Source organism: Solea senegalensis, linkage group LG3, assembly GCF_019176455.1.
Source record: "Solea senegalensis isolate Sse05_10M linkage group LG3, IFAPA_SoseM_1, whole genome shotgun sequence".
Lineage (NCBI taxonomy): Eukaryota > Metazoa > Chordata > Actinopteri > Pleuronectiformes > Soleidae > Solea > Solea senegalensis.
The window spans coordinates 7,093,176-7,106,034 of NC_058023.1; the positions used below are offsets into that span (position 1 = coordinate 7,093,176).

Consider the following 12,859-nt stretch of genomic DNA (forward strand, 5'->3'; position numbering starts at 1 on the left):
CATGGGGCTGCAGTGGTTATTCGATCAATCGATTATTATTAATTGAGTGTTTTTTTTAAATAATTAAAACCAGTTTCATAGCAAATAAATCACAAACACTGACTCATTTTGGTTTGTGTACAAAAACCAAAATCATCATTTCCAGGTTCGGTAAAGAACTGATGAACATCTTCTGGTAGAAAATGAACGACTGATTAATCAATTATGAAAGTTAATCGTTAAAGCCCGAATACTGACTGATCTTCTAGTGCAGTGATTTACAAATGTGCTCTTGGGTTTCCCCCCTGTAGAAAGTTTGGGAAACACTGCTCTGGTGGGATTGGGGTCATCATGACAGTAGCCGTGATCTAAAAATGTTTTTTAACAACCTGAGAGTGAGACTCAACAGCTGTTTTACCAACTGCATCGTTGCAAAGCAGACATGGAACTTCCTGCATTATAAAAGTGAATGACAGTTTGAGAGTTTCACAGAAATGTGACATCTCATGCTGCCCTGCCGTAAATTACTTTCCCCTCCGAACATGTCTCGCGTCGCGCAGCACGGCTCATTCTTTATATCGTACGAGTGTGAAGAGTCCCGCGTGTGTGATATGCAGGTGTGATGCGTTAGAGGCGGAGCTAAAGCAGCCGTAGAATGCCGATTTAAATGAAACACACAGAAAATTTATTGTTTTGTTAATTGCTCACTCTCCCACACCAAATTCCATACAGAAAATCCGTGTTTTTAGCTCACCGGGACACAGGAGTTGCTGGTCTACTGCTGCCTCATTTGTTCAGTTTGCATCTCATAGATGAACCAAAACAAAGTTTTTCAATCGTCTTAGTAACTTTTTTAACTAATGGAGGCAGCAGTGGATCACCAACTCCTGTGTGCCTTGATGTAAAATCGTCAATTTTCTTTATGGGGTTTGGTGTGGGGAGTAAAGCAACACAAAGTTTCTTGTTACTGCTTCACAGTAACTGTCGCTACAGCGATATGTGTAGGGTGTGTTTGAAGGAACACAGCGTATGTTTTTCCACTCTGTGTCGGTGAAATGCATCATGGGAAGGTATGGGAAGCTACCGCTGTGAGAGCCAACTGTGCACTTTAAACCGCGGGTCACATTACTGCGATGTGCTGAGACGCAAAGATCAATGAGCTTCAGTGAATTATTCATCGGTTCACTTTCTCCTGTGTGTGTGTGTGTGTGTTTTTGTGCTGTGATTGATCGTCATAGAGACAGAATTAATATGTGTGTGTCCGCATTCACTAATCTCCCTTTCCTTTCTTTTTTCCCCTCACTACTCGTCTCTAATTTCCGTCTGCAGTTCCCCACTGAATGAACCAATTACACTGATGAGTTCTTACTAAATCACTGCGGGTTTTTTTTATTGAGATGTTTTTAAAGTCGGAACCTAAATGTGGGTCAGACTCACGATTTTTTTATCTGTCGTGTTAATTCCCTGCTCAACAGCAGAGGGGAAAATGTAGCCAAGGCAGATTTTTCTTCACGTCGACGACGACGATGACGAGCGCGCGTCGTATGGATTTCGTATGGATCCGGCTCAGTCGGCTCGTGTGCGTGACACATCGAGGTTTTTGTTGAAGTTTGTTTGTGTGAGATTATTTTGCACACCTGGAAAATGATAGCGGCAATCGTGCAACAGTACATTGATGACAGCTGTTTTATCAGAGTATTATTGACTAGGAACTGGACTTACATCAGTGTTTTTAATTAAAACCCGGTTGAAATCCATGAAAGTTTGTGAATCTGAAGGCTTTCGAAAAATCACCCTTAAATAGACATGGGTCATTGAAAGTGTCTCCCTTGCCTGCTCCGACGCCACCTACTGTTGCATGCCCTGCGTTGCTTGATGTGCGTCGACTCAAACGCCGGGTCATAATTACTAGTGACTTGGGATTCCATGCGGAACAATGAGTGAGTAACATCAAATGACGACGTGACGCCTGGGAAATGCAAATTCCAAGATCTCTGACTCACCGAAGAAAATCACAAAGACTGACTTTGACCAAGATCCCAAGGACAATCACTTGTCCACATGCAGCGTGTAAAAGTGGACACTATGGGGCGAAGCGTCTCTTCCATCTTAAGTTGTGCCAGCACATTCTGTCCTTGAATTGTTCCTGGAAAGTCCTTGAATTTGATGTCAACAAAAGGTTAAAACCTGTGCTTTTCCTGCTAATTAATCATTTACATCAAAAAGGCCAATTATTTTCCCCCTCTAATTCCACTGAAAACAGCGTGAGACTTTGCTTTTTAAGACATTTACAGGGAGAATGACTGCGGTGCCACATTAAAAGACCGGCAGCATGAAGAGAGATTAAACAAGTAAAACAACCAGGAATCCTTGCCTCCTCCCCGAAAATTACGTTTTCACATGGAACACATTTTCTCCCAGATTACGTTTTCCCGCCTCTGTGACACATCACCAGCGATGATGTTGTTTACGAACATCTGAGGGCAAAGATTGTCACCAGGGGTTGGCGGTTGGAGGAGGCGTGTGACAAAAGCGAAGCATCCGCCAAGCAGCAGACCACAATTTTTTTTTTTTAAGACCCGCTATTGGAGGATTTGTTGCAGATTGTTCTCCATTGGGACATTTCGCTGTGTCCTTTTAATGGACGGAGAAAGTTGTGATGCGGGGAGGAAAAAATGCTTTTAAAACCACATGAAAAGAGTTCACGGGCACCAGTGTTTTTAATCAGTCCACCAATCCAGTTTAATAAGTCTGGCTGATATTTACAAATCAGAAAAGCCCTTTTAGCAGAGAAAAAAGTATGAGATACTTCTTTCAGGAAAGACAGTTTAACTCGTCGTAAGAATCACAACTCCTGTTTTGAAGCCTCAAGGTTTGCGATTTGGCCGGTGCTCAAAATTGACAATCTTTTCTAGTAAACCAGATGTAAAACTAGTGATTGAAACCATAAACTCCTCAGGACAATGTTTGCTGATGTTAAAAATTACAAAAAAAAAAAAAAGTTAGAAGCAGTCGCCCCCTGGTGGCTATCCAACATAATCTTACCTCTGTGTTGGCTTTGGGCTGCAGACCTGAAGACGCTTATATGTGCTCTATGGGTACAAAAGGTCAAAGGTCATTCCAGGTCACAGCAGGTTGCGGAGAACTAGTTTGAGTCTAGAGACGACAGCCGTCCGTCCGTCCCTCCATCCCTCCCTCTGCCCGTTGCCATTGGTTACAGCCTCATTTATCATCCCCGCCTTCCCTTAAGGGGAAATCTAAAGCTGGCGGTGAGTGAGGCAGTGTGTGTGTGTGTGTGTGTCCACCAAACCGCAGCTTACATCACTGCAGAGTTTGATTTGCGGTCTCTGCCGCACTCGCTCGGTATTTCATGTCTTGGTGGGAGTGGACGTTCAAGAGCAGAACTCAGTAAACAATGATGCTTTTCTGCCTCCGTCTCATGTGGAACCCACACATCCGCCCGACACAGCCACGTATGAGTAACATGGAGATTGAACAAAAAAACAAAAGTACTCACGTTCGTGACCTTTGACGGATCGACCGCACGAGTTATGTCTCTTAGCGATTTCTGCCGCAGCAGATCATGTGTCAGTGGTGTTTCTGACTAAATGTCAAAAATAGCCTGAAATAAACAATGAATAGTAAAACCCTCCCATGGAACCTGTCTGAAATAACTCATTTGGACACATTTATTCATTCATTTTGAAATCCTGAGTAGTTTGTGTCCATGCAAGCTTTGCTTTCCTCATGGTTTGTTTACATATAACCAACTAACCCAACGTTTTTCAGGTTGTACTGCTGAAAAAGACCTAAAGTGTCCATCCATCCTCATGTAAGGAAGGATCCGAACTGTCTCAGGATTATTTTTGGGCAGCAGTGACAATTTTTTTTCTTTCTTAGGAAGGCGGACCAAATTGGGAATCCACAGTTTACGCCAATCAATCAAGCACTTTTTATACAACTCAAACTCTTTCAGCTGACATGTGGCTGGTAATAGCAACGGAGACGAGAAGAAAGTGAGAAAAGGCCATCATGGACCTCAAAAACTCTGTAGACTAAAATGCTAATGGGTGATCTAAACAGGAGGTAAAAGAGAAATAGGGATTGGGACACAACTTTTCCACTGTACAGTCTCGACTCGGCATGTAAATCCAGGACACGAAAAGTGACTTAAAACCTTAAAATGAAGGGATCCTTAGGTATGAGATTTAGAATTCTTCTTAAAGGTTCTCCATCTCCACTGTAATGGAATCTTTTAACTCTTTTGAATCTTTAAACTGAACTGTTTTACGAGTGGTGCTGGGATTTGGAATCGGGGTCGATGGTGTATTTCAGAGACACACACACACTCATGTACGCTCATACATACTAATGAAAGAGAGCGACAGAGAGAGAGAGGCCTACCTCCTCATTTTCTGTGATCCCTCATTCTCTGATCCATTAACCAGGCAGCCAGTATTCCCAGCACACATTTGGTCACCAGGGCCTCAGAAGTCCCGGCTCTTTAATGAAATCCTGGTTCACTTCACTACTTCAGGCTAAAATCATCATGTATTAACCTGCTATGCAGTGATCCACCGAGTTCCGGGATTTGAGTTTGAACATTCGCAGACCTGTGTGTGTTCGCCTCAGTGCCACACATGACGAAGTTGTTGCCCGAAGGCTGCCCGAGCGAAAGCCCCGGATTGTCATTGATCGCAGTCGGAGGAGGAGAAGCAGCTGAGTCATTGTTTTCAGTCTGAATGTCTCACAAGAAGAGAGGAGGGAGGATTGATGCCTGGATTCATACGACAACAGCCTAAAGTGGGCATAAATGTTCGTCATGTTGCCTCAAATCATGTTGTAGACGCTCTGCTGCTGCTCTGGTGTGGGATGATTTGCAATGCAGATCACACACACACACCCATATGAGAGAGAGAAGAGAGCGGTGTGCCTCCAGCTGAGTCACATGACAAAGTCCACCATTCACCCTGAAGCTTCCTACTATTTTGCTGAAGCCTTTTCCTTCACGTAATGTTCCGGTGATGACCCCTCACAGCTTCAGATGACAGGGAGGGACAGAAGGGAGAGAAGAGGAAGAGGAAGTGTGTGACGGGAGTGAATTGTCGCAGATGAAATGAGGCCACGTTACAGAGCTCCGTCCCACCGGCGTGTCTCCCCTCGACAATCAGCTCAGTCTTTACTTGTCTGTTATTTTTGGTCATTTCTTTGAATGGGCTCCTGCTGGGTTTGGCCCGGCCTGGCCTGGCCCGGTCTGCCACACCACAGATGCTCATTCACCTGCAGTGTGTGACAGCTTTGAATGCAGCTCAGGCTGGAACTGTCCTCTTTTCTTTTTCTTTTTCTTTTTTGCTATCGTTGAAGAGGCGGCCTTTGTTTTTTTGCGGCCGATCCTGAAGCTGAAAACACATGAAACAGAATGGAGATGTTGCCATATTTCACTGGATGAAAGAATCCACTGATCTGAAGTTGGCACAACAATATTAATAATATAATGCATTCTCTGTGAAGGTGTTAACACTCCACTGAAGACCACAAATTCCAACTTTATGATGCCGCTTAAGGAGAGTTGATGGAATTTCAGCGTGGTTAGGATTCATTCTCTGGGAGCCATGAATATTTGTGTCAGACTTCAGGCCAAAAACAACAATTACATTTGACTGAATCACTGCTTCTGAGAAAGTGGGATAAATGCTCAGTGAATGCACGTGAGAAAATCCCATTCATGGCCTTTAGAAACTAGTCTTTCTGCTGTACTTTATTGGAGTATATTTCTTTTTAAACCAGTTATTAATCGAGTACTGAATGAATCATCAACTATTTTGATAATCAAGTACAGGGTTTCAGTGTTTTTTCTCTGATTTTTCAGCTTCTTAAATGTGAATATTTTCTGGTTTCTTTACTCTATAGAACAAAGAAACAAAGTTTGTGGACAAAACAAGGGATTTGAGAAACATCATTTCCAGGTTTTAATCAATATTTTTTTTATCTCTGTGGTGATATAAAACCTTATCTCACCCCCTGCCTATTGACTATTTGCACACTTTTGTCCCATTTCTTTGTTTTAATAATAATCCAGCCCCATCTCATCTCTGGTAATCTGTCAGCCAGAGATGCAGAGAGATGCTTTACAGTCGGTGTTTGCAGAAGTTACCAAAAGTATTTGGCGACGAGTTGTAGAATTTCGCGGCGGCTGTGTGTGTCAGAGGGACACAGCAGTGCTCTGCTTATTCATTTTAGAGGTCATGTTGAATCCCTCGGGAATCCCTTAACTACTAAAAAAATGAAACAATGCAGAAGATGTCAAACGACGTAGGAAGCTTTAATCCCTGACGTTACCCCTGACTGTAAAGTTATGGAGCTAGTTTATAGTTTAGCGGAAGTTCCAAGTGACGCTTCGTGTCCTCCAGGTAGGACTCCTTGCATTCCTTATCTTTTCTTCCCAATTCTGAATGACATTTAGGCTGATTAAGCCTAATCAGCTGATTTGTAGTTGCAGAATAGTCTCTGTCAGGTCTTCTGGCTCTGAAAGTTTGGCCCAGCGCCTAATGAGTGGCTGCTTACTTCACCACTGTGGAAGTGTCCATTGTTTTACTGGGGCCCAGGTCGTGGAGAGGGTCCAACGCTTTTATCGTTACCCTAAGGTGACCCACCGGCATCTGAATGAAGAATGACCTCATTGTCCCCCCCGCTCTGTACATACTTTGTGCAGACACATCATGCGGCCATTTACCCGACCCTCAAATTGACAGCGGCGAGTTCCTAATGGTTTGTTAGTCAAGTCACGCTACATTGCAGATCATGTAAAGGGGGCTATTAAGTCGTCGCTGTGGCTCATTTGAAAATTCGGCAAAGAAAACAGACACAAAAATGAACCGGGCTGTGTTTTCGTGATAGTTATTGATGTCCAGCTTCTTCCTGTACTGTAGTTTACATCCTGTCAACCTTGTGTTCTTACTCCTGTGGATGAACAGCTGCTGTGTTTACAGGAACCGCCTGGATATTGATTAGATACCAGCTCAATATTGAGAGTCACCTTGAACATAAAATCAGATATGAGGACATTTGTTGATTGTTGAAGATTGTGATCGTGTGTTGCCGTTCAAAAATGCAACGGTCGAGCAGTGACGAGTGTTTCCAAGTGGACTAACCGCATCAACCAGTTCCTTATGTAAACATCTGCATTATCTGAGATCATTTTCAACTTCACCTTCACTTTAAACTCATAACAGATACAAAAAAAAAAAACCATCTATATCACCTGTGTGGCGTGATGAGCTTTTTAATCATCTCTTATCATTGGTGCCTCCTCTGATATGGTTTAAAAAGAAATCATTCATGCTCCGTAAATGGTTCTGTCCTATGCACCAAAGGTCGTGGAGAAAATCAACTTCTTTAAGCCTGTCGGACAAAAACGTCGCTGGTCTTCTGCTGGTAAATTTCTGTTAAAATGGTAGAAGAAAGGATTTCAAATGCCAAAGTCACATTATAACACAGTATGACTTAACTCATAGAGGCAGCAGTGGATCAGTCGCATCTGTGTGCTGTCATTTAAAATTGCTAATTTTCTCTATTGGGATTTGGTGTGGGAGAGTGAGCAGTTTACAAAGCAACACCAGCTGGTCTGGAGAAATATTCAAATCGAAATGAAATTAGCAAATTGCAAATCGTCTAAAGTTGACATAGATAGATAGAAACTGTGTGAGAATGCGCCACAACACGAAACCCTTTTGACCCAATTGCGACACATGTCAGAGAAATCACAATGAGACAGTGACCTTTGCCAGTGTCACTGTGTTGTTTGCACAGTTTCTAATACTAAAGGAAAGTTATTTCTGCCCCTGAATGTGAGATGCATTGGCACATAATTATTCACTTATAAGCCTCTCATTATCCCCATCGCCTTTTCAGAAGGTCACGGCTGAAAGGTGAGCTTCACAAGTTTGGCTGTGGCCTCAGAATTTGAGCTGTAGGTTTTATCTATGGCAGCCATATGCAAAGCCACACACACACACACACACACACACTGTCAACTGGTAGCTTATTTTATTAGGCTATACATGAAGGGGTGAACATTTGTTTGACCACCTGGATTTCATACATTCATAAGCTCTGACCACTAAAGAATCCTTAACCCAGGAATTAGAGCTGAATGACTTTTGGGAAAAGCAAATCTATTGTAATGTTGTGATTGCAGCTCATTTTGTAATCCTAATGTAATTTAAGCCAAGTCAAATACTTTTGAAACATGACAACATGGACATATTACTCACTATATTTACAGTATATATAAATATAGACATTTTTGTTTGACCTTACCAGAAATGTGTCGATGACCTTTAAGCACAAAAACACCAGATGTTTGTGTGTGTGTTTTTGGTCCAGTTTGAAAAGGCGCTAATGACTGTTTACTTCCAAGTGCAAACACTGGAAGTAACTTGTGTAATATTTAAAAGGTTTTTGAGTAGATGTACTTCCTTCCTAGAGGAATGTTGTCTTGCTCAAATCTCAGTCTCCTAGAGTGCAGAATCACAAGAATGTTAACGCAAAATACTACTACTTTATTTACGTCTAAATTGCCTCATAGGGTGCAGTATTTGCCACGTTTATTCACATTAATAGGATTGAAATTGAGAATATTTGTCAGCGAAGTGGTGCCGTAAAAAATATCAATTCCCACTCACCCTGAAGAGTTTAGAGTCGTGCATGTTTTTTAAGCACATTGGACGTTTTCTGTGTGGACAGGGAGGAGCGGGACACACCCAGCGACTGATTACCAGGAGGAGGTGTCATTCTCTTTGAGCTGCACATGCTTCTATTTATAACAGATAGCTGCAATAACTCAGAGAGGTAGGAGAGAGAGAGAGAGAGAAAGAGAGACATAGGGAGTCATATGACCCACAGCTCATTCCAGAGATAGTGACAGACAGAGCACTCACTCCGTGCTCCCAGCTAATATTACACCAGAGCCGCAGAGCGTGCGGAGGATGTGTCGCAACACCGTCGCAGGACTCTGAAAAAAAAAAGATTTGTTGTGGATATCGCCAATAAGTATTATCATTAAAGGACGTGACAATAAATCACATCTGGGTTTAAACGGCTGAGTGACAATGCCAGAGGAAAAAGGTAATAAAGACACTTTTATCTTCCTGTATGTGCTGTGTTCACCTGCCAGAGGAGGAGGAGTGGCAACTAATGATTTGTATATTACCCAGCACTAACCTGTCTGTGTCTCACATCCATGAACTACTCATTAAACAGTTAAGGAAATAATAACTTCACAACTTTAAAACATGGAAATCCCTGTAAAACCTGTAAAGGTTGTGTGCATTTACGGGACATTTAACTATGTAAGCAGCAGTCACTCACCTACAGCTAAACAGGTTTCCTATTATGCAACACCAGTCAGAAGCCTATATAGCACTTTTCGTTTGAATACAGCGTGAACGGCGACGACGACAACAACAACAAGTCTGTGTGGCAGCAGGAATGCTGAGTGCTGAATGCTTAAATGCTGCAGGTTGGTGTGCGTCCTGCCTGCAACATGCCTGGCAACAACACTGTTGTCTTGGTCTCCTGCCTGAATCTCTCACGCCGGGAGCTCAGCCACTTGGTCTGCTTACAAAAGGGTCAGGGCCAGTTACTAAGCAAAAATCACTGTACACAGTGTCTTCAGTATTTCATCAGGACATTATAGAGTCATTTTTGGACTCGGTGATTGTCTACTGTCTTGTGATTCTTTACATTTTTTGTAAGTAAGAGGTGCATCTGTACAACTTTGCTATTATTACAAACAAAACAATCCTAAAAGTATTAGCGTCCCTAAAAACACTACTAATAAATATTATGATAAACATATGCTAACATAATATTTTGTTTGTTGTTAATGAAGTCTTAATTTTTATGATGCGTTTAGAAAATGAACTCAAACACACATTAGCATTCATAATTAAATTACAACAGATGCTAGCATGGTAGTTGGCTAAGTCTTGATTCAGTTTGTCACAAAAGGCATTGTTTTATGGACAAAAGCAGAGACAAATCTGTCTTTTGTATGCAACAGGAGGACAATAAAGTCGTTCTATTACTAATTTGAAAAGAACATCAATATCCTTGATCGTTGACCAGTTTTGGTTGCGTTAATGGCATCAGTTAAGTAGATAGCAGGTTGAAGGCTTAGAAAAAAACAATGTTAATGTTAAAACAGGCTAATAATAGGTTAATATGTGTTTTAAAATCACCCCAGAGTCATGTTTCTTTACATACCTTTTTTACATAGCCTACCATTTCTTTACTTTCCGAAGCTAACTGTGGCTAGTAGCCTTTTTAACTTGCTAAAGACAACTTGGTAATAGTTGGAAATGTGTTGTTCTTGTCTAGGTGTGAGGGTTTTGATGAAAATGTTACTGTAATAAAAGGTAGTTCTAGTTAGCTACTACTAGCCTACAGCAGCTATAGGGACTTAACAAAAAAAGATAGCTTAGTAGGTTTGATGGCCAACACATGAACTTTGTATGGTTGTAGAAAAAAAAACTTAAGAATTGAACATTGGTGATTTACTGTATGGTTGTGGATATAAACAATGTTAATAGGTGTTTTTAAATCATCACCCCAGAATCATGTTACTTTACAGTGACCTATCAAAGCTAACTGTGGCTAGTAGCATGTTGAATTTGCAGCTTGCTAAAGTCAAATATTAATATTGGCAACTCAGTATTAGTTGGAAACATATTGGTTTTAGTACACAGGTGTGAGGTTATGTATATTGTATAAGTAGATTCACTAAATCACAACTTTGCACAGTTGACCTCTACCCTGTTGACCCCACTGTTCTTTTTTTTCCATGTAAACACACCGCAAATATTTCCTCTTGTCCCAAAGTGTCTTGTCCTCAGCCGCCTTTAGTGTTAGCACTGTGTTTCCAACAGCAGGGCTGTAACTATGTAAAACAGGGAGGTAAATGCGTTCTTTCATAACAACGTGATGAAACTAGTAAAGTTCAGCGGGATGGAAACACAGGAGACACACCCACACACACACTGGGCCATGTGCTTCTGCACATAAAGATTTACATAGTTTTGTGCGTGCACATTTAAATGGAATGTGGGAGAAACACTGAGTAAACAACCATGTGCACACAGTCATTAACACACACACACACACACACACACACACGACTACAGGCTGCATCTCAGTCCCAGCCAAGGACAGTGGATCCTGGGCCTGTGATGTAATCCATGGCTGGTTGTCAGCAGTCACAGTGACGCCTGACGTTATTCCAGGCCTGCCAGTAAACAAACCGCGTGTGTGTCCATCGGTGTCCACCGGTACCCCCGCTGCCATTTTATAGCCTATTCTCTAAGAATTCAAACAAAGCTGGTTCTACGTGTTTGTCTTGGTCACTAAATAATGTGTTTCCTATGCTGCCTTTGGTATTCACGCGCATAATTCTTTATTTTTAAGACAAAGGTGCACTTATCGGGGACTATATTTTTAGAAGCATATCCCTCCATGTGGAGTTCTTTGGTGGTTATTTTTGTGGGGGTCAAAATAACCCACATTGTGTGTATTCATGGTAATGAATCCACATGTCACCCAGGTCAGCAGTATGGCTTATTGAATGTGCTTTTAATAGTTTTAAGAGTTTTAACAATGGAGCTCTTTTAGCACAGAGGAAGGATGTATTAAGCTCTGAACACATGGAATACTTGGTTATTTTGCCTGGTCTTTTAATGGAGCCGATGACAACAAGCCTTCAGCTGTAAAACGGGGACAGAAACATTTCTAGGAAATGAGAAATTTGTCAGAATTAGAAGTTAAAATAAAACGTTGCTTTATGAGAGTAATTCCCAAATGTTTTATTCTTGTCACGATTTAATAATTATGGACACAAATATGCGATGGGATGTATTGATATTTACGTAAATACTTTATATAAGATGCAAGATGAGAGTCAGGAATTAATCAATCACTCAAACTTTATTCATATTTAAATGTTAAGCTTCAATAAAGTTTAAGATGGCAGACTAATGCAAACACAGTCTATAAAAGACTGGCAATAAATAAAATAAAGAGAATAACACTCGGGTAGAAATGAATCCATTGAAATCAACTGTAAAATGTCACTAACATTAATAATGATTATTGCTAAATCATCAGCTAATTTGGTTGTTTTCTAACTGCTGTGTGTGTGGTGGGTTTACCCAAACTAAATCGAATCAATAAGTTAATTAAAAAAACCCACAGAGCAGAGCGATGTTAAAATTAGATTCATTTCTATAAATGACTCAGCACTCTGTCATTCGACTCTCTGTTTACAAGTGGCTACTTCAGCTTTGGAAAGTGTTGTTATCTATACAAAGTGCATTAACCTCCTGCGTTTTCTGGTTAAAATGCTCACTTGAACTGTATAATGCATGTGTTGTTTTGAATCCAGCTGCTGTTGCACTGGCTCTTTCTCCCTCAGGTGCCAAACCTGCTTGGCATATGCTGGCGTTTCTGCAACCAGCTCTGCTCAAAAAAGCTGACACAGTGTTTTCTACAGAAAGAGAGAGAGAGAGAGAGCTTCTATTCATGAGTCATGCTGTTTCTCTCTGGGTTAAAATAACTAGCCAGCAGCTCCAATCGCTCACTGTCTTCTTTACTCCCGGCTCTTTCCCCTCACAATCAGCTTTTCCTGCTGCACAGTCATGACATTCGCAGATATATCCGCAGTATAACCAAGCACAGACTCACACGTGTGCTGGAAAGAGCTGAGCTATGCTACAGTTCTCAGTTTTGCTGCATCACCGTGTCCATGCTCCAGTCACTCGATCCCCGTTATTACGCGGCACTTTTTACCTGTTCCGCTCATCATTAATGATTATCTGTTTCCAAAAAT

General features: G+C 41.4%; 1 protein-coding gene across 11 annotated transcripts in view; it reads left to right on the top strand.

Moving 5' to 3' along the window:
• The window catches only part of ablim2 (actin binding LIM protein family, member 2), an 80,070-nt gene that overhangs the window by 8,264 nt on the left and 58,947 nt on the right, over positions 1-12,859 (top strand). For 3 of the 11 annotated variants that reach the window (XM_044020743.1, XM_044020747.1, XM_044020745.1), the window contains exon 1: positions 8,850-9,105. The exons of 1 other annotated variant lie outside the window; for it this stretch is intronic. In XM_044020743.1, the coding sequence (XP_043876678.1) occupies positions 9,090-9,105 (16 nt within the window). In that variant the 5' untranslated portion in view covers positions 8,850-9,089. Of the gene's footprint in view, positions 1-8,849; positions 9,106-12,859 lie in introns of those variants that run through there. 7 more of the 11 variants (XM_044020746.1, XM_044020748.1, XM_044020753.1 and 4 more) reach the window with 5 other exon arrangements.